Source organism: Nipponia nippon, unplaced genomic scaffold (genome assembly GCF_047370975.1).
Source record: "Nipponia nippon isolate SJK-2023a ecotype South Korea unplaced genomic scaffold, ASM4737097v1 scaffold_2, whole genome shotgun sequence".
NCBI classification, from domain to species: domain Eukaryota; kingdom Metazoa; phylum Chordata; class Aves; order Pelecaniformes; family Threskiornithidae; genus Nipponia; species Nipponia nippon.
Genome location: NW_028262336.1, coordinates 67972047 through 67992416, shown reverse-complemented (window position 1 = coordinate 67992416; position 20370 = coordinate 67972047). Strand labels below are relative to the sequence as shown.

Genomic DNA, 20370 nt, shown 5'->3' with positions numbered 1-20370 from the left:
GAACAAATGCCAAAGCATAGAACAAATTTTGCTTTAAAGAACTGGGAAAGAGTATATGCTACTGATGAGAGGGCTATAGATCTTGAGTCTATTAGTAAAAATATTTCTCCCGTCCTGCCATACCTGTCAAGTCACTCAAAGAAATGTTTGTCAGATAAGGAGCCAGTGTTTCTTTCTGCTGTGTCCAACCACTGTCTCTGTACCACTCACACCTGGGTAAGGTAATATTAAAAGGAAAATGACACCAAATCTCAGCAAAAATCTCAGAATCTTAAAAAAAATCTCAGCAAAATCTCTCTCAAAAGTCTCAGAAATGAGTTTGTTTTAGTAATTGTTTGAGATGAAGATCGTATCCAGCTGGGAGTATTCAGCCTGTTCCCTTCAAGAACTGTATTTATGACAATGGGTGTAATCTGTCCCCCTGGGAGTACTGGGGGAGTCCTAAGTAGGATTCTGAGGGTCCTCATTTGAAGGGTAGGTTATAGACTTCATCTAATCCTAGAAATATTTCCTCATTAATGAGTATCACTTCTAGTTTATCCAGATCAGACATAAGCCTACTGGCTTCCTTCCTGGTTACTGGCAGAAGTTGAAGGAAGAGCAAGAAACATTATATCTGGGGCAGATGAAAAGGCACGTTAGATCATCCTGCCTCAGCAGATTCACCTCACTGCTTTATGTAGGCAGATTACAAAAAATGACAATGGGAATGAACCCTATGTATTTTGGAGCTGAAAAACATCTGGGATGAAAAAAGAGTGATCACGTAACATCCTGTAGATTTGTCTGAAACATTAGGTCAGAAGTATGGTAAAGAGAATTCTGTTCACCTTGCCAGGAATGGCAAAGGGGTCAAGAGCATCTCTTGCTGAATGGCAAGATGTCTGCCAAGACAGTAGATCATCAGACAGGATGTCTGGTGTATGTGTGTTGTTTTTAGGAGATGCCAAGAATTTTTATGTGGTTTCTTTATAATGCAGTTGTTCAGTGTACAAGATGAAAAGGTATTTCTTTTCTATAAGGACATCTTTGCAGAGATGTCATTCTCAGCAAAAAGGCAGAACTGGAGACATTGTAAAATATTACTAGTCAAAATGCTGGTTTGTAAATCACAAAAATGAAGTTAGTTCTGGTTAACATCCATGTCTGTTTTTAACTTTTCACAGCTATGTACCAGTCTAAGAGATAAAAATGTTCTTCAAATACTGGCAAATTGCTGTTTCTCTAATTTCTATGCTAGGAAATATTGTCAAACTTGAAATCAAAGTGTCAGTCCCCACTAAAACTATAGCTGTTTTATTTATACATAGTAAATATTGAATATCTGAAACATAATGAGGAAAAGTGTCAGTGATGTTTAGTAACCATAAAAGAATAAAGTAAAATAAGGGGATTTTTCAGAGCAAAAAGTGCTCTTTACTAGTATTTGTTCTTTTAGACACTGGTGACATGCCCTTTCATTTGTAAACATGGGATCTTTCATGCTTTATTTTGCCTTGGGAATCTCTGCTATGATTAATTTAAGGAAAGTAATTTTGCTGGAATTAATATGATTGACAGCTAGCAAAAAAACCATATATGGACCCTCCCTCTGAGAAGAAAAGTGGTATAAAACAGAGGAAGACAAGAAGAAAGAAAAAACCAAAGCAAAGTAATTTGTAGCCACATATAAAACAACACTTTTAATTTTGATGTTGTGCTGTCTGTTGCTATTTAATTTTCAAAATGTGGGCAATAACTTAATACAGAAAATTACTATCGTGGTTGGTGAGATTTTGCAAATAAATGCCACAATGTAGTAATAAATGTCGCTATTGTAGAGGATACAGAGCCTTGTTATGTTATACTTTCCCCATAGGCAAGATATTAATTATGTAAAACCTCCAGCTCTTTTAATATAGTGTGTGCATCTTCTAATAATACAAGGCCAAGATTATCAAGTGGAGTTCATCAAAAAAATTGGGATGACATGTTTGCCTGTCAACAAATGCATCTCCAGCAAATCAAGATAATTCTTGGAAATACCAGTTTTGATAAGGAATGTGATTTGAGGTAGGCAATAGGCTGGCTGCTAAGGCATTTACCTGGAGTTTTAGAAACTAGGGCCAGGTTCCAGTTTTCCTTGATTTTTAATAATTCATTAAGTCAGTTTGTTTAGATCTTTTCCTTATGCAGACGTTTACATATTCCTTGAGAAAAAGTAAGAAAGACTAATTTGACAAAGTAACAGTCATGGCACTCAACCAGGATGTAAGCAATCGAGCCTCAAATCTATTCATTGAATCAGACAGAGAAGGGATAAGCTGTTCCATCCGTGTTAAGTAGCTCTTAATAATTGTAAAATCCGAGATTTCAGCTGTTGTGCAATATTACATAGCAGTTCATGTTTTGCCTTCCTATAAGGAAAGGTATGGATAAATGACAAAATAATAAAATAAGAATGAAAACTTATTAAGTATTCTGAAATTCCAAACTACTTTTTTTCAAAAACTTTTTTAAATAACATAATAATTCTGGCTTTTCAATATTAGTCTGAGGTAGTTTGTTTTCAAAATGTTTAATTGTTCTTTATAGAAAACAGACTGGTTTTGTTAAAAACACGTTGTGACAAGGAAATACCCATCTCTGATCAGGAACACCTGAGAATGAGGCTTACATTTTAAAACACAATTTTAATTGCACTCATTGCTAGAGGTGGAGGTGGTGATATATCTTTATGCTTCTTGTAGAAATTCCCTTGGAGTCTAATCAACCTCACGATAACCTCTCCTGCCCAACAAAGTCATTCTAGACTAGATTTATTGTGCAACTCTCTATGTCTGGCATTTACACACATGGCCAGTCTTGTGACAATCAGTAGTGCATTGAACTAGTATGCCTTAGAAATGAAGACAAACTTCTTGGGTATGATTTCTGAAGAAGGCTCTGCTTGTCCCTGAGGATTGTTTTTCCTAGCTTGTTCTGTAGTACTCATTTTTTTTATGATTTTACTTTTTTTTGTTTGTTATGTGGGAATTTATTTTCAGGGCTGGATCCTTGCCTAATTAAATAGTAGCGTTTACAATGACTGTAATAGAACTGTACTAAAGTACTTCAACAGTGGATCACCTTTTTCTCCTTTACGTCTATATCCTGATGTACACATAGATTTAGACATAGCGGAAACACGGAACATGGAGGAAAAATGTGGAAGGAAAAGTAGATTTCAGAAACATCAGGCTGCAATTTTGTTTGTATATGTATAACCCCATACATTTACAAATTATGTTGGCAAAGAGAAAGGAAACTCATCTGCTTTAGAAAGTGTCCATCTCCTTTCTCAGGAAGCTGAATGATTTTTCCTTTGCTGATTTTTCCTGTTCCAGAGAGCCATTGGCTATAGTGCAGTGTCTTTCGTCCTGCTCGCAGATCGTTTCACTCTGGAGAAAGTCCCACAGTATTCACATAGGCAAACTGCAACAAATTTTTTACTGTAACCCGCTTTTTATGTTTTCTGTCTAATGATAGAGTGAAGAAAATAAAGAAAAAGCTCAGCCTCAGTGAGCCCAGCCCTTTCATATAGAGTTCTCAAGTCCTTCCAAAGCAGGCAACAGGATATCCCAAAACATTAATTTTGCTCCCCATAGTGAACTTAGTTTCTTCTCCAGATCAGGTTTGCAATGACTTAGTCCCAAGTAAGTACAGAATAATAACATCTCTGTCCCTTTCCCATTTCTCCTCTCCAAACCCTAGGTGACTGCCCTGCCCTAATCCTTCCACTGGGCCAAAATAAAAGCCCTTCTCTGAATGCAAGCAGTAGCACATGACAAATTAGATGCACTGCCAACAAGTATGCTTTTATATATACAGAGAAGAAACATCTGCCTTCTTCATGCCCAGATCCTGACTGTTCTTTCCCCTGAGAGATGTAACCTCTCGTGCACCCTGAGCTTGCAGCCTCTACTTGATGCTGGCACAGAGAGGAGTTTGGCTTAACAGGTTTCCCTTGAAGTACATTTAGTAGGAGCAGTTCTGGCTGTCGAAGAAATATAAACTGGAAGGGGTAACTGAGTGCAGCCAAGGAATTTTGAAACTTCCCCTAAATGGCTGTCCCTCATCTGAGCGAATAGATACCTACACCTTTAGAAACTGGACTTTAAAGAAGCCAAGATTTTCCCTTCTCTTACAAATTTAGTTTTTAAAGTGGCTGCTAAAACAATCTTGAACCCTGCTTTTTTGTTTATCTTTGATATAATAGGTTGGTGGGTAGAATTTTGATTCTGTTCTATACATGGTCTTCTTGTGTATTTCACACTGTGTTTTTGAAATACAGCCTGCTTTCGTCCTAGAACTGAAATACTTTTGTCAGAAACAACAGATATATTATTCACTTGCTTGAATTCTTATTATCTGCAATATCTTTTTTTCCCAGTGACCAGGTATTTGAAATTGGAGTACTGGATATTTTTGGATTTGAAGAATTTCAAAAGAATACTTTTGAACAGGTATGTGGCTATGTTTTGCTGAATTTACTGTAATGGTTAATGTTAATTCTTCTATTAAGGTTTTGGGTTTTAGTGAAAACAAGTGTTTTGATCAGAATATAAACATATATGGGGGAGAAAATTTGCTCTTAAAATATTTTTTTCCTATTCTGCCTATATGGGTGTTAATTAAAATACAGCTTTCTACAGTTATTCATCATTTTAAAAGAATCTAGTAAACATCTACCATAATGATTTGGAAGAGAGGTAGTATCAGCACTGAAAGACAACCTGAGGAAAATACTTAGCGTTGTCTGTTTTCATGGTTGTGAATGTGATACTTCAACTAGGTCAGTGAGTAGGAGGACAATATACTGGATTTGAAGAAAGATCTTCAGAAGGTCTTCAGATGCCTTGGAGAAAAGATAGAATGAAAATGCTTAATTATGCTAAGTGTCATTACTGGCAGATTCACCTCTGTGTGACTTTACATGTGACTTTTTAAAAAATTGAATTACATCCATGGAAAATAAATTAAACTTTATCTCATTGAATGCTTAAAAATCCATTTAAATATCAAACATTTTTTGAAAATTAGGGAACTGTTTGCCCACCTTCAACATTAGTCTTCGAACACCAAAGCTCTTGTGAATTATGTACTTCAGAAAGCATTAGCAACTCTACACAACATGCTGAAAGAGATGTCCAAGTTATTGTTCAGTTGTTCACTCATTCTGTAATGCAGCAGAAGAAAATCAAAGCATACAATAGAAAATCAAAGCATAGAAAAGAATAGGGATGGCTTCAGGAGCAACAAAGGACATGTTATTGTTTGAAATCAGAATTTGCCCCTTCATCCCAGTCAATCCATTCTTTTATGGCTCAACTTTCTCTTTCTAATGAAATAGAAATCATAGAGCCACATTAGTTCAGTTTGTGTAGCATGTTTACGTGGCTACCTAATTTCCAAATGTTTGAAAGCACAAAAAGGGTGAGCTTACCTCTACCTTCAAAAGAGCATGTAAGAATGCAATAAAACATATTCCAGTTCCCCTCTCACAAAACTCTTTTTGCTGTTACAGTTTTACCTTGCTTGAAGGTTTGCTGGATTAAGGACTATTGATGTGTGCTAATATTCACAGTCAGTTACTCAGTGTGAATGTCTACTTTGGAGGAAAATACCAACTGAAAAATAAAAAACATTTTAACAGACTTGAATATATGCCAAAAAAAATCCATAAAACCTACTGATTAATAAGGATAAAGTATTCTACGCATTTTAAATGCATCACAAAAGAGCGGGGTGCATCTTGGGACTTACTGGCTATTTTCCTTTGACTCTGTTCTGCATTGCTTTTTGTCACGAAACTCATATAAGTTCTGCAACTGAAATCATGAAATACCATGAATTCCAGTTTCTGGGGTAAGTCATTTTCTGCTTAGTGACTGCAGAGGATGCTTGAAGAGAAAATATGAGACTTAAAGAAAAATGAGTAAATAGTAATTTATTTTATGATTTCTGCACAGCAAACATCATAATTTTAAAGTCAACGTTGCATTTTTATTTTATTTTTTCTGAATAAATATATTTCAGGAGACACTTACTGTCCCTCCACCTGGACTGAATGCATTTCATTGAGTAATATTGAGTAATACTCTGAGTCATTACCTCAGAAACTACTGAACTGCATTCCTGAAAAGATAGATTAGAGGTGAGGGAATTACAGAGTTCATTTTTATATGGACTTTATAATGTGATTAACACATCTGATTCCTGAAGTGATAGGTTGCAGTATCAATGAAGAGAAGCAGTTTGTATCTCCACATGGCACAATATAATCATGCAGACATACCCAAAACAGCCTGCACTCAAAAGCTCGAGCTGTCTAACAGTCTAGCCTAGTTCAGTATTCTGCCTGGGCTCGTTAACCCTGATGATAAACAGGCTCATTAGCCCAGATAGGGTCCTCATGCAAAACATTGCATCATGTCTGCAAACATGCCCAGTGTCAAGGCCTGTGATTGCAGAACATTAACGTTAAATGTTACAGCCAAACAGTGGAGGAGCCATAAGAATTATTTTTTCATCACATTTAGATTAACATGTACTAAAATAGCATTACAAAAGTAATTTGGGGAAAATGAACCTTTTGTTTCAAATTAGTGTAAGACAAGGCATTCTTTGTGATACCTGTTTTCCTGCTTTCTTAAAAAAAAAGAAAAAAAAATTGCAAGTGTTTTCAAGAAAGATTAAAATGTCCTGATTGCCCAAATCTGGGGACATTCCAAGCACCTGTGTGAATCTTTCTGGTGCTTTAAATCAGGTCAGTTGATAGACAGTTTAATATCATAATTAAGAGAGCAATATGATAGTAAATCACCTGTCAATTTAAGCAATTCATTTTAATAGACTGTGTTTGAAGACCGTTCAGGAAGAAAGAGCTGAATAAACCAGGTAGAATAACTTGTTCACTCTAGTGAGTGTGTTGGAATGACAAGGCATTAGAGTACTGAAATGTCAAAGGCAAACAAAGAATTGGTCTAGGAACAGTTCATGAACAATGCATAGGACAATAGACATCAAAGAACTAGAAAAGTAAGGTTAATTATGTCTACACCAAGAATCTGGTAACTTCTGCAGGCAAGATGATGTGACTGACAGCTTGCAAGCAGAAAAGTTTTATAGATGATTACAAAGAAGTCATTAGAAGTTAAAAACAGTATTAATTAATTAAACAGTTTTCCTTGTACTTGGAGAGCATTGGTAAGCCTTCATTTATAGAACATACATGTGATACATTGTATTTATAATAGCAAAAATAGGACCTGTAATTCTAAAATAACAGTAATTAAGTGTATGGAATAAGCGATAGTGAGTGGAGTTGTGATTTTTGGTGTGAAATTTAAAAGCTGAAAGACAGGGGACAGTGTTTTTAGCAGCCCCAGTCTGAGGGAGTCATTGCTCAATAAAGACTGAAAGCTCTGAATTACGAGGACTCAGTGAGTTACTGCTCATCAGCTGAGCTATGGTAAATGACTACAGTACACTTTTAGCTCACCCCAATTACAATTTACAGTCACTTCCTAGCAGTGATCATTAGCTTGCGAACAGCATTTTCCTAGAGCAGCTGCATACCTGCTGTGCCAGAACAGCTTTGTATACAGCCACACTGGAACATGGTCATAAGTGAGGACAGATTTGTCCATCCCATTCTGTACAGAAATGGCCTTCATTTTGTGATCATCTCAGGAAATATGAGTGCTCTACCAAAAATAGCAATGGCAGTTTTCAATGTTAGTTTTCAATGTTTTCTTAGGTTTCCTTGTTTGAGAGGGGCTATATTTATTTAAAGCTAGGTTGGATCTTGTTCGTGGCTCCTTCACAGCACAACTCCAAATAGCGCAGTCAAGGAATGCTGGTATTTCTTTAAACCTTTATGCTGCTATCTTCTTTATACCTTTACACTAATGTATTCTTTGACCACAAAAGCATGCAACACAAACAGAAAGAACTCACAGCAAATGAACATAACAAGCAATAAGCAGGAGGGAAGGCTGATAAAGTTGCCTGTGTAATTTTCCCCTAATTGTTTCTAAAAAAACTGCATTATAGCAGAACAACCAGACCTTAGAGTAGCCAGAGTAGCTTTTTTTCCCCCTGCAGAAAGTCAGGTCTTTCTACAGAAATGGAGGTCTGTCATTGTGGAAGCATCATAAAGAGTGATAATGCACATAAATAAAATGGACTCTAGTCCAGTAGTCTTTTCTCTCTGATGTCTAATTCAGGTGGTAAACTGAAAAAAAATTTGGTTCTTGCTAAATATCATGTTTAGCTCTTGCATGGTATTTTGTCTCTGTAGACCTCTTCAGTTTTGCAGAAGAAAGTATATATATATATCCTCCTTTTTATGGGAAATATAAGTGGTTTATTGGAATTAGGACTGCAGGTCATGGAAACAGTCAAGTGTCTCTTGCCTCCCATTCAACTCTATACCCATTAAAGTATGTGTGGTATTATCTGTGTGATAAAGTAGAGCACTGGGAGAGGGATGGCTCCCGTGGCAGCTCTGTGCAGCACATCTCTTGCAATAGGAGCTAGCTGGCTCCAAGAGCACAGAGCATTGCCTGCCCCGCTCAGGACTTGACTTCAGAGTCACTATGGTGAAGTAGAAGAGCTTGTACAACCCAGATGTGTTCACAGGAATTTTCACCTATGTTTATTATTGGGTGTGGTAGGTTTTAACTTCTCAGTATATTATTTCTTTAGTTAACCCTACTGAGACTTCATTTAATTTTGTCATATGACCTTTCCTAGCCAAAACAGCCATAACAGAATATTTTTTTATTAAATTGCATTCCCTCAGCTATGAGACCATTTCTAGCTATCCAAATGTAAGCTTACGTTGCCTATTTTGTAGACGGATGAACAGATAAAAGTTACATGACTTAACTTTTCTAACTGTCATTGCAGTCTGAGTGATAGTAGACGGGAAGTCACGCACTCAAGTTTTTGCATTCAGACAGTCTGAAGGAGCATTCCAATATTTTATTTTATGCAAAAGAAATCAGCCTTCTTTGGTTTTGCCTGTCCAGAGCGTAGAAGAATGGTCCTACTTGCCTCTGTATTAACCTGTGGAATAGGCAGCTGCTGGTGCACACTGAGATCTGATACTACGTAGGGACTTGAATGCAAAACCTCCCACCACAGTTCCCAGTGCTGGGGCATTCCTTGTTCCCCATAGGATGAGGGACAGTGCTTTACTATCTTCATTGAGCCTTTAACAAGGAAAAATGATGTGATAGTTTTAAGTCAGAGTTTTGCTAGCCTCCATCCATAGGAAGGTTTTAATATCCTTGTTGTGGAGCAGCGAGAGCCAGCTCATCCTTGGCATCAGGGAGCCGGGCACTAGGAGGACCCCAAGGCCAGCCATGACCTCCCTGATGGACATCAACCTGCAGGGCCTGAGCATGGTGGACAGAGACGGGGCCGGTAATAGCGACCATGAGCAGCCCTGACACGGCAAGCAGCGAGCCGGGGCTGGGGTCCTGTCAGGAGCAGCTGGAGATGGGGCTGGAAACTGGCACTGCCATGGTGTTGCCTGGGACTGGGCCCGTGGGCAGGGTATGGGTGGGGGTCCCAGGGAAAGCTGAGCAGGGCTATAAAAGCCTATTCTTGCCCTCAGGGGCCTGGCGATCATGCGTTTTAATTTGTTCCTCAACGCAATTCCTGTGGATCTTACACTCTGCATGGCTTTCGTCATGGTGTACCCCTGTTCCATCTCTTTGGTCTTTTTTCCAGACTGCACACTTTTTTTTCCATTTGTGCAGGACACTATAGTCTGCCCAGTGTTCCAGTCAGCAACTGGAGAACCAGTGTTACTCAGTTTTAAAGTTGGCTTATCACGTACCTGACATTAAAATGTTTATTTTTAATTTGTTCTTCTACGGTAGACACCTTGTGGCCAAAAATAAAATTGTTTCTCTAAAAATGAGATTCAATTTGTGATTGATTGGTGAAATGCTGCACAAGGACATTTATTAACTGATATCTTACTTTTCCACAGCAGCACCCTTTTTTATCCTACAGTACTTAGTTGCTGGCCAGCAGTATGAGAGAAAAAATAATTTGGAACTATTTCAGTATCTTTAATTCCAAATTCTTTCAAGGAAAGACTGTTGTTACCATGTTTGTTTGCTTGTTTGTTTAATACTTTTATATGTACAAAATCAGATGGGAGACTATTCCACTTTGTGTTGGAATTTTGTCCCTTTTGGAGGGCCTTTTCAGACCCTCCTTTGTGGAAGACTTTTCAGGTGACAGCTACTCATAATAAAATTTTAATATAGCACTGGGTTCTGTTTTACTTCATTTGAGGGACACAGATCAGCTAATGGCAACTGACCTCAGACGTGACATGAATTCCCAGTGAAATAAAGTTCTTCTGACAGAGAGGCAGAAGAACTATGTTTGAATTTGTGTTGGAGCTGCATGGAAAACAAGAAATCTATGTTAGATCCTATTGCCCCTAAAAGGCAAAGGAAGAAATGTAATGGGTTCTGGTTTTGTAATACATTCGTTAAAAATATTGTGATTGGTACTCTACATAAAAAAAAAAAGATATCGAAATGTTTGGGTAGCAGATACAAGGGGGAACAGTGATCAAGATACTTCTGAGAAAGAAGTGATTATCAACCTTAGGTTTAAAAATATTTTTTGAGTCCAACGTCAGTAAATTGAAGATGATTCTGCCTTCCACTATGTTAGAATTACATTTCTGAGAAATGCTAGAGCACATCCTTGCAAATTAAACTTGGCATTGTGGCTGCATCATCTTGGCCAATAACATACGGCTTGATAGATATGTTGATATGACAGCTGTAAGCTTTACTCCATGCTCTGAATACGCATCCCTTGAGAGTGCTAATCCTTCTGCATGACCAAAGGATGTAAATGAGCTTTCGAAAGGGTGTTTACATCCATCGTTCCCTCACTGATTGACAGTCACCAAGTTTTCTTTTCACAAATTCCCTTTTTTTTGGCTATGCCTTTTCAAATAGCTATTTATATAAAGTGAAGAGCAGGAAAATTTCATTAGTCATAGGTACTTTTCTGTCTTTGGAGTACAGTACAATTTTGGTCTTCAGTACTAACTGGTCAAATGTAGTAAAAAAAGAGAGATCAAGCTAACACTGTCTCATGTGATGAATACTTACTGCTTTTATGAAACACCACTATATTTTTTTTTCCAAATTCTATAATTTGGATGATACTTCAAGTTGTTTGTTTAAATACTTGATCAAGAAATTATTTTTTTTCTTCTAATAATATTCTAGAAGTACTTTTTAATGAAGACTTGGACAAATAGATGGCATATTTGTTTTCACTGAGACATGATAATGAGTTAGAATTAGAAAGGAAGACAGATAGAAAGGAGGATTTCTTACAGAAGAGGCATACAATAGAGCCAATAAGAGGCATGTGAAGAACAATCTAACAATGTTTAATGACAAAAAGTACCATAGGTAGTGTTGAGTAATGCTGCAAGGTGAACTGAATATACAGTGTTTAAAGTTATTCCCACAACATTTGTTTTATGTAAAAATTTCATTGTGTTTTCTTTTATTACTACTACATTTCCATCTAGTTTTCCTGGGTGCAATTAAATACATGTTTAAAAAATGTCGTTTTCTGAACTTTTCGTATCTTTAGACAGCAAATATGTCATTGTTTTATATAATACCTCATATGACATGGAGCAAAAGTAGTTCGGTTAGCAAAGCTAGTTTAGTTCATTTTCATCTGATTTCTACATTTCAGCTGCTTTAATTATTACGTCAACCTGTGTCAAGCTTTTAATTTGAAACATTCATTTTATTACCTTTTCCCAGCAGGTTGTATAAAACACTGAAATGGAGAAAGATATGATGAGAATGGCTTGCTTTTCAGCAGTCCCTGGCTGGTTTCCTGGTTCTCATTCTGCAGAGCTGTTGCTCACAGCCACTGCTAGAGAGAGCAGCTTTGGAGCAGCTTGCAGTTTGTATAAGCGCTTGAGCTTGCTTTCTGGTCTGGTTTGCAGAACCTTACTGTCAATATGGCAAGTCAGCCAGTCTGGTATTGCTTATATTACTAAAAAGGACACCAGTGTATGCCATAATATACTGATCAGTAGAATTTATAAATGTTTGTTCTTCTTTACCAGCCCAGCGTGTTATGTATGAATATTTTAACAAAATACTATGCCTTTTACTTTTGGCAGTTAAAAACAATGTTATTTATCAGATCTTTTTAAGGTTTGACTAAGACAGTCTTTCCTTTTGTCGTGGTTTAATCCCAGCCGGCAACTAAGCACCACATAGCCACTCACTACCTCGCCCCTCCCTGGTGAGATGGGGGAGAGAATTTGAAGAGTAAAAGTGAGAAAACTCGTGGGTTGAGATAAGAACAAATTAATAATTTAACTAAAATAAAATAAAATAAAATAATAATAATTATTATTATAATAATATAAAAAAGAATACACAAAGCAAATGATGCATGATGCAATTGCTCACCACCTGCCCTCTGATGTCCAGCCAGTCCCTGAACAGGAGCCCCCCATCCAGCTTTCCCCTAGTTTATATGCTGAGCATGACATCATATGGTATGGAATAGCCCTTTGGCCATTTTAGGTCAGTCGTCCTGGCTGTGCGCCCTCCCAGCTTCTTGTACATCTCCAGCCTTCTCAGTCAGTAGAGCACGAGAAGCTGAAAAGTCCTTGATTTAGTGTAAGCACTACTTAGCAACAACTAAAACATCAGTTTATTCTTATACTAAATCCAAAACACAGCGCTATACCAGCTACTAGGAAAAAAACTAACTGTATCCCAGCCAAACCCAGGACATCCTTGGGCTTGAAGTGTGTAGTTTAATAATTTTGCTGCACGGTCCTATCCTGAAGTACATTTATTACATTTATTGTTTTTATACATTTTAGGAAACTGGCACATGATAAAAAATACACTTGAGTTTACTGTGATTTTCTCAACTTTTCTTATGGTAAAATATACCTGTGTAAAGTTAAACAACATGGTTCTCTAAACAAGTCATTTGCAAATGAAGATATACACAGCATGCATCATTTTAAGGCTTTACATATCCTGTGAAGTATGAGCTTGTAATGTTATGTCGGCCTTCTAAAATAATGTTAAGAAGCTTCTGAAAAGATTTTGCAATTAGAATTAGAATTTGAAAAGTGATCAGTAAAGCATATTTTGCCTGCCACAAAGTTAAAAAAGCTGTCTTTTCCCATCAAATAAGTAGATAGTGTAAGTCAATTGTATAGTTTTGTTGTTAATAAAATGAGATAACAATCTGAATCTTTAGAAATCCCACTTTTAAAAATAGTGGTTTTATTCGAGGCTGTCTTTTGTCTGCACTATCATGCTAAAGACAGTTAATAACAGACATTTGGTTATAAAATGGGGTTTATGTTTTATTTCTTCTTACTGTTATTCACAGTAGTCTATTTCATTGTATAGCAAGTGCAAGTTGACTATACTAACACAAGGTGTTAATGGAAAATTCAGGCAGCTATTACACATTACTTGGGTTCTTTTCCCTCATCTGAATGTTAAGCCATGTACTTTTAGGACTGATCTAAATATTTCATATTTTTCAATATGACTTGCTGGTGGAATTACTTTTACACATTTTATTCATGGAAGATATAGTTTATGGCCAAAACAAATATGTGACTAGTTTAGTCTGAAAAGAAACTGCATGCAAGCATTCCTTGCATCACTCCTCATATAAAGGGTTCTTCCACCCTTTTAAGAGTTTCTGTTTTCTTAATTTCTTAGTGATAGTTAATATGGCATTGGAGGAGATTTTAGAATTTTCCACTATAATTTCCACTTTAATATAAATAAAACAGTTAAAACATTTATTCCACAAAGTCATTAAATATTTACTTTTTTGCAGATTGTGAGCTTTGAATAAAATACAAAAAGTCCCAAAATAAGCTGATACAACTCACACCTGTTTTTAATTGAAAATCAGATTCCTATTAAACTATTTATTTTGCAAAAGTGACACTACAGCTCTTATTAGGCAAGCGAAGAAAATATTTGAGAGGCTTTTATATTATTTATCTCTCCAAACTTTGAACTTCTCTATTGAAGACTGTTTTCTTGCCAACCTTCCTTTAGAATACCAATAAAATGGAGAGAAGCATCTAGTAAAATGTCCCTAGGTGTTTTATAACATATATTTGGGCAAAACACGACGAGTTCTTTAGAAACTGCTTAAGGCTTCAGTGACATTATATGTGGAAGCAAAGTTTGAATGTCTACCTTTGAACTAACTCCAGAGTCAGGATCCTAACGAAATATGTAGTCATTTTTTCTAAAAGCACATTGCATCTGTGTAGTCTTCCTGAATATAAACTGCAGAAGAATATTAAGTGTAACAATTAATACACAGAGTTACCCCACTTCAATCAATAGAATGAGTGTAAATTTGCGCTGTATTTGATAATGCTGGTATCTGATAATTCTTATGTGGAATTCACAATGAACTGTGCAGGCAGAAAACTGTTTATTCCCAATGTAATACTAATAGCTGTTAAAATGTAAATTTCCCTAGGGTCTTGCTAATCCATGGTCTGCTGAGAGATAACATATTGTGGATTGACATTTCATAAAATTCAATATTAGACATGCAGTAAAACCTACACCGATGAATTATCCAGTAAACTTCTAATACTCATTTTTCCTTCATTTTACAATAGCTGTGTGTCAACATGACCAATGAGAAGATACACCAGTACATCAATGAAGTGCTTTTCCTACAAGAGCAAGCAGAATGTGTACAAGAGGGAGTTGCCATGGAAACGGTGTATTCTCCTGGTAACCATACTGCAGCCTTGGATTTTTTCTTTCAGGTAGTTTTCAGATCCATTTTACACCATGTATATTTATACACAGTCTCTGCATGTTAGACTAATACAAACTTTTGCCTGCATTTTCTGATTTATGAATTTGTAGAGAACATTATGGGTCCAAAGAGACCATAGAGAGGACTGTCATAACTGCCTTCATAGCTCGATGGCTAACAGAGCTTTCTAACAGGCCAGGGTTGAAGAAGATGTAACAGAAACTCCTTGCCTGCACTGATTCACACGTAGCATCTGTGTATCATGCTATGTCCTTAATGCAGCTGTAGGACTGGCAAGTCTCTGTTGTAAGCGTGACAGTTTCATTTTTTCCTGAAGCTAATTTCTGGAGTATAACTTCTAAGAAGGAAGTAGCCCAATCAGTTTCTTAAAAGATCATCAATATTTACCATTTTTGGCAAGTAAAATATTATTCCCTACGTTTCTTGCAGAATTATCTGACGTGCATAGCCTTGGAGACTTGCCAGAATATTTTAACCATTTTTTCCTTTTCATTGAGGCAATATATGTTTCTGTTTACTAAATTACAAGCTGTGTTACTCTACAAGGAACAACTGAAATTCTATTGCTCCTGTATAAAACGAGAAAAATCTATTTTTCATTTCAGAAACCATCAGGCTTTTTGTCAATGCTGGATGAAGAAAGCCAATCTATTTGGTCGGTGGAACAGAGTCTTTCTAAACGTATTCAGTCTTACCTGGATACATCAGATGCAAATACAGTGTATTCCTCCACAAAAGATGGAAATGGTAACCTTGCCCCAAAGGATCAGGGCTCCACCTTCACTGTTATGCATTATGCTGGGAGGGTAAGTTGTTTCAATGATTAGTTACACACAGTTAATGAAAAAGAGTAAACAAACAAAATTCTGCATGGCTTCTCCAACTCCTGGCTTTCAGTAACAATTCATTTTCTAGTGATGAATTTTCAGAGGACAGCTTAGAATCTCAATGCAATATCTAGTGTATAAATCTGTAGTTTGTATCATATTGTGCAGGATTCAGGGTACCTAGTTCTGTCTCCTAAATTGTATCTTCATTGTAAGCACTTTATGAAGAAGAGGGAGATTCAGATACCTCAGCATAAAAGTTGAATGCCATTTTAGTTGGCTGTCACTTTGCTTTCAGATGTTGTTCCAACAGTATAGGTTCCCTGTAGATCCTGTGCCATATATGTAGATACCTTGGATACCAGCATACATCTGGAAAAAAACCAAACACACACACGTTTTTTTTGTTAGTAGTCATAATCAAAATATATTTTTTTTCCTTATTTTTCTTCAAATTCCCAGAACATGCTAAGTGTCTCTAAATATGGCTTTAAAACAGGGTGAATGTTTTACATTTCCCCTCCTGCAATGTTCACAGGAAAAGCTTAATTAATTCTGTTAAATAGGCCTGTTACCCTTTTCTTTCCCATAGTCCCTCATTTTCACAGTGTCTCCACAACCACCCACAACCAAAAGCAAGCAAAATAGCTATGTGTTTAAAGGGATAATATTTTTTTTTTAGGTAATCTGACAGATTGGCCCCTCTGTGATTGATCTGACATGCTGCCACTTCTCTCTGTTCAACGCATGGTATTTGAAATGAGCTTAATGAATGTAGATTGTATGGGCACAATATAATGAGGCCTCTTAGTTATCACTTTTCCAAAATATCCACTGAAATCAGGTGAGAACATAGACTAAAGGCTGCAGGAATCAGTCTTTACATCTGAACAACTTGTTCTGTGTCCTTTCACACTTTCTAAGTCTTATGCAGATGATCCTATGGGCTATCCATCCACTGATGGAGTCCCATAAAAGCTTTGTGCATAGCACATTTAGAAACTGTTTAGCTACTGTGCTTTGGAATGACCACATCGTGATCATATGCACTGTGTTGTTTATAGATATAAATATAACTGTAAGTGTTATTAGTTGATGACTTTACGCAGTAGGTCACTTTAAACCTGAGATCTCAGTAAAGCCTGCTGTCAGGCAGAACCTGGCTTTTTCAGGGTTTCAGGGCGTTTATCTGGTATGCTGCTAAAAAAAATCAGTTTAGATTCACAAGGGAGTTCTATGTGCTTGCTAGGGTAAGAACACCAGAAAAATAACTCTAATCCATGCTGCTAAAGGTACTGGATGACACGCTTTCTGCTGTGATGAATATTTTAGGTGGAACAGATTTATGCTGTTGAACACCCAGTCAGTCAACTATTGGTAGTGGGTACTCTTATAAGGTGCATTCAAGACTTGTCTCCAAGTCACCAAAAAAAGACTTGCTGGCTCTGTCATATCTCAAGGAAACATTATATGCCTCAAGCTCTCCAGAACAGATGAGAGGTTGGAATGTGCACGCTTAGGCTTCTTTAACCAGATTAGGGTCCTTTACAGCAATATAAATGGGGAAAGGTCTATTTTGTGGCTCCTCATTTGGAAATGAAGTCGATGGAAGTGTTGAGTAGTGTTCTGACGCAGGCAAATTTGTTCCTGCCCAATGATAGAAATGTGGTCATTATGGAAAGGATTAAGACTATTTGGGCAGTGTTTAAATTACTAACCTAAATACTCTGAATAACTCCCTGGAGGCTCTTCTTTCATCATAAGGCCTTCTACTTAGACTAAAATTATTTGCCAAAGTTAAGTGGTTTGAATACCTCCACTATTTATTGGGACTTTTCAATAGGAATGCAGGCATGCAGTGGCTAGATAACAGCACAGCGAAGATTTTGCAAAACTTATTAGCACTTAAAGTGATAGAGTTAAGAACTGACCGTGGACTCCAGATGTCTAATTTCATTTATAAATATGTTCTATACTTATTAGGTAAATATTTTTTCATGGAGTTCTGTTGTGATTATACAAATTTATCACAATAGTTCTAAAAGGTTCCACAGACCAAAAAATGTGACATGGAAGCAGCAGCAAGGCAGCTGTATTAAAATCACAACCAGAATAATAAGCACATTTCTTCAAAATGAAAAAAATGTCTTATTCTCTGAAGAAGCACTCAGTAGGAAGATTTGTTCAGATCAAAGTTTCAGGTGCATAGTTCTGAAAGTTCAGCTGTGAGTGGTAAGGAGTACACTTTTCATTAAAGTGTGTTTTAGCCTTGCACGGTTTAGAATTTTTTTTTATAACACAGACACTTGGTTTGACCTTTTCCTAATAATAGTAATGACATTTAATCTAAAAGTATGAACAAATAGACAGCTCTCCAAGTAATGTAAATTCACACATTCTTTTGAAGTCAATGGAGATCCTTTGATTTACATTGGCCAAGGAACTATTCCAGACAGTCAGGTTGTTCTTTGCATCCTTACGACAGTAAAATGCTCAGCCCTGCCAAAGCAGAAAAGTTCCCGTGCCAGTGCTTAACTCTCCTTACTTTAATAGTGATTGAGCAAAATCCTTAGAGACACTTGCATTTTTGATATCTCATGGACTGTTATCTAACTGTCATAAATTGAAATTTCCAGTGATTTATGATATGTATTTACATAAAATCTGATGATAGCATTACTGTACTAAATAATGATACAAATCTAGTTTATTCTGAGACTAGTATGTCTTCATAAATTGCCAAGTTGAATATGAAAAACTAGGATTTTAAAATTGCTGATGCTGTTCTTTAGATTGTGCTATTACTACATTTAGTAGCTTTTTATAGAAGTCATTTGTGATTTATGCTTTATGAAAATTGTTAAAGGATCAGGCTTTTAAATATATCAGGTTTTATTGGCTCTCAAAAATGAGAATTTCATATATAAAGTAACAGCATAGTTTGGCAGGTTTTGAGAGCCATTTTTATAGTGTGAAATCAATTAAATGAGTCTAAAGTAAATGAAGTATAAAGCAATCTTTCTCTGCGTCATTACCTTCAGAGATCCCCAAATTTAAAACAAGGGGGTTTGATTTTATTCTCACTTACCACAATTTTTCACTGATTGTAACTCCTTTAACTTGGTAAAGCTTCTCATTATTTACATGAATATAACTGAAAGATGAATCAGACCCAGAGGGTAGAAAAAGAATTACCAGTAAAATGTGACAGGTAATTGAACACGAAATTTTTCACTTCTAGGCTTAATCATTTCTATTCGGGTGGTGCGTCTAGGCTGGTGTTTGTGGAGGAAGTCACACTGAATGTGGGCTCTGTGTTAGAAGGTGAAGGCAGACATTCTGATTTCTCTAGGTAACAAAAGTTGTAACTGCAATGTAGTTCACAGCCAATGTGAAACAGCTGCTACTCCGAGTCATCTAGAGCAGAAAAAAGCTAATATTCTATGTTGGCCCTGGTATGAATCTCATATGGACCCTTGTAATTTGGGCTCCTTCTCATCAGTAGTTTATGTATGTATCTCGAAGTCCAGGAAGAATTGGGTTCATATCTTTACTCAGACACTTAGAGTAGCTATTTTAGCAACTCTTAAGTGCAGTTTTACTGGAAAATGCAGCTATTAAAAATACTGCCTCACTGAAGAGATTTACTTTTGTATATCTAATTGAGATTGACAGATAACCCTTTGTGAACAAAACTGATATCTCTAGCTTTATATTATGAGAGAATTACAGCTGATACAGATGTGTCCATGCAGTTTTAAAGACCTCTAAATGTTCATACCTTAACATTTTGTGTCAGGGCACTCATAGGAAAATTATCTTTTCTTTTCAAGAAAAATCAAGTCTTTTTGATTTATTGTAGTCATGCATTGTCAGGTACCACCCATTCGCTTATGTTTTATGCTCAGTAGCTTTTCCTAGGACTACGCATGCCATATTGTTGATCCAAGCCTAATGAGCTTTACACCATTCCAGAAAAAGCAGTACTGAGAGAAAAAGAGGAGAGATAGCAGGTCAGAGGTGAAAAAAAGAAAGCATGAAGTCGAGATGAGATGAGATGAAGAAGGCACATGAGAAGAGGCTCAGAGTAATGTGTAAGGGAAAAAAAACCAAAGAATTTGGAATCCATACTTGATTTTCTGGTGGAAGCAATATTTTAAGAAAATCTGTATGTATAAGATCATTCTGAGAGACCTTTGATTTTTTCTTATTTCCTTCACTGTTTTGGAAAGAAGAAAGTGGAATAAAAGAGGAAAACAATATGCACAAGTAAACTTCTGCACATAGAAGAAGTCAACACAGGGGTGAGGTTTTTCAGTGGAAGCTGAGAGAGAATACTCTATTACACAAATGTGACAGAATGATGCTGTGGAAGAAAGAAAACAACTTTTTCTTCATTTCTCTTGAATTTTAGTATTATGCCTGCACAACACTAAATCTGCATCACGCCTTTTTCTGCATGAGCAATATGATTGAGTTGTTAACTATATGAACACATGCTTAGCAAAGGCCAGTGTGAACATGAGTACTTTATCATATCAAGTATTTCACTTTATTGCCCAGTTTTAATTTTGCAGCTGAACAGAATCCTACAATGCCTTGATACATTATAAGTCTCTTCTAAGAGCTATTTAGTGTCTTGGTG

At 36.5% G+C, this 20370-nt stretch overlaps 1 protein-coding gene across 1 annotated transcript in view; it reads left to right on the top strand.

Annotated features, from left to right (window-relative positions):
- MYO16 (myosin XVI) overlaps positions 1 to 20370 on the top strand; it is a 399305-nt gene that overhangs the window by 278521 nt on the left and 100414 nt on the right. Inside the window, exons 21-23 of the mRNA XM_087757041.1 lie at positions 4412 to 4484; positions 14732 to 14884; positions 15504 to 15704. Coding sequence (XP_087613167.1) covers positions 4412 to 4484; positions 14732 to 14884; positions 15504 to 15704 — 427 coding nt within the window. The remainder of the gene's footprint in view (positions 1 to 4411; positions 4485 to 14731; positions 14885 to 15503; positions 15705 to 20370) is intronic.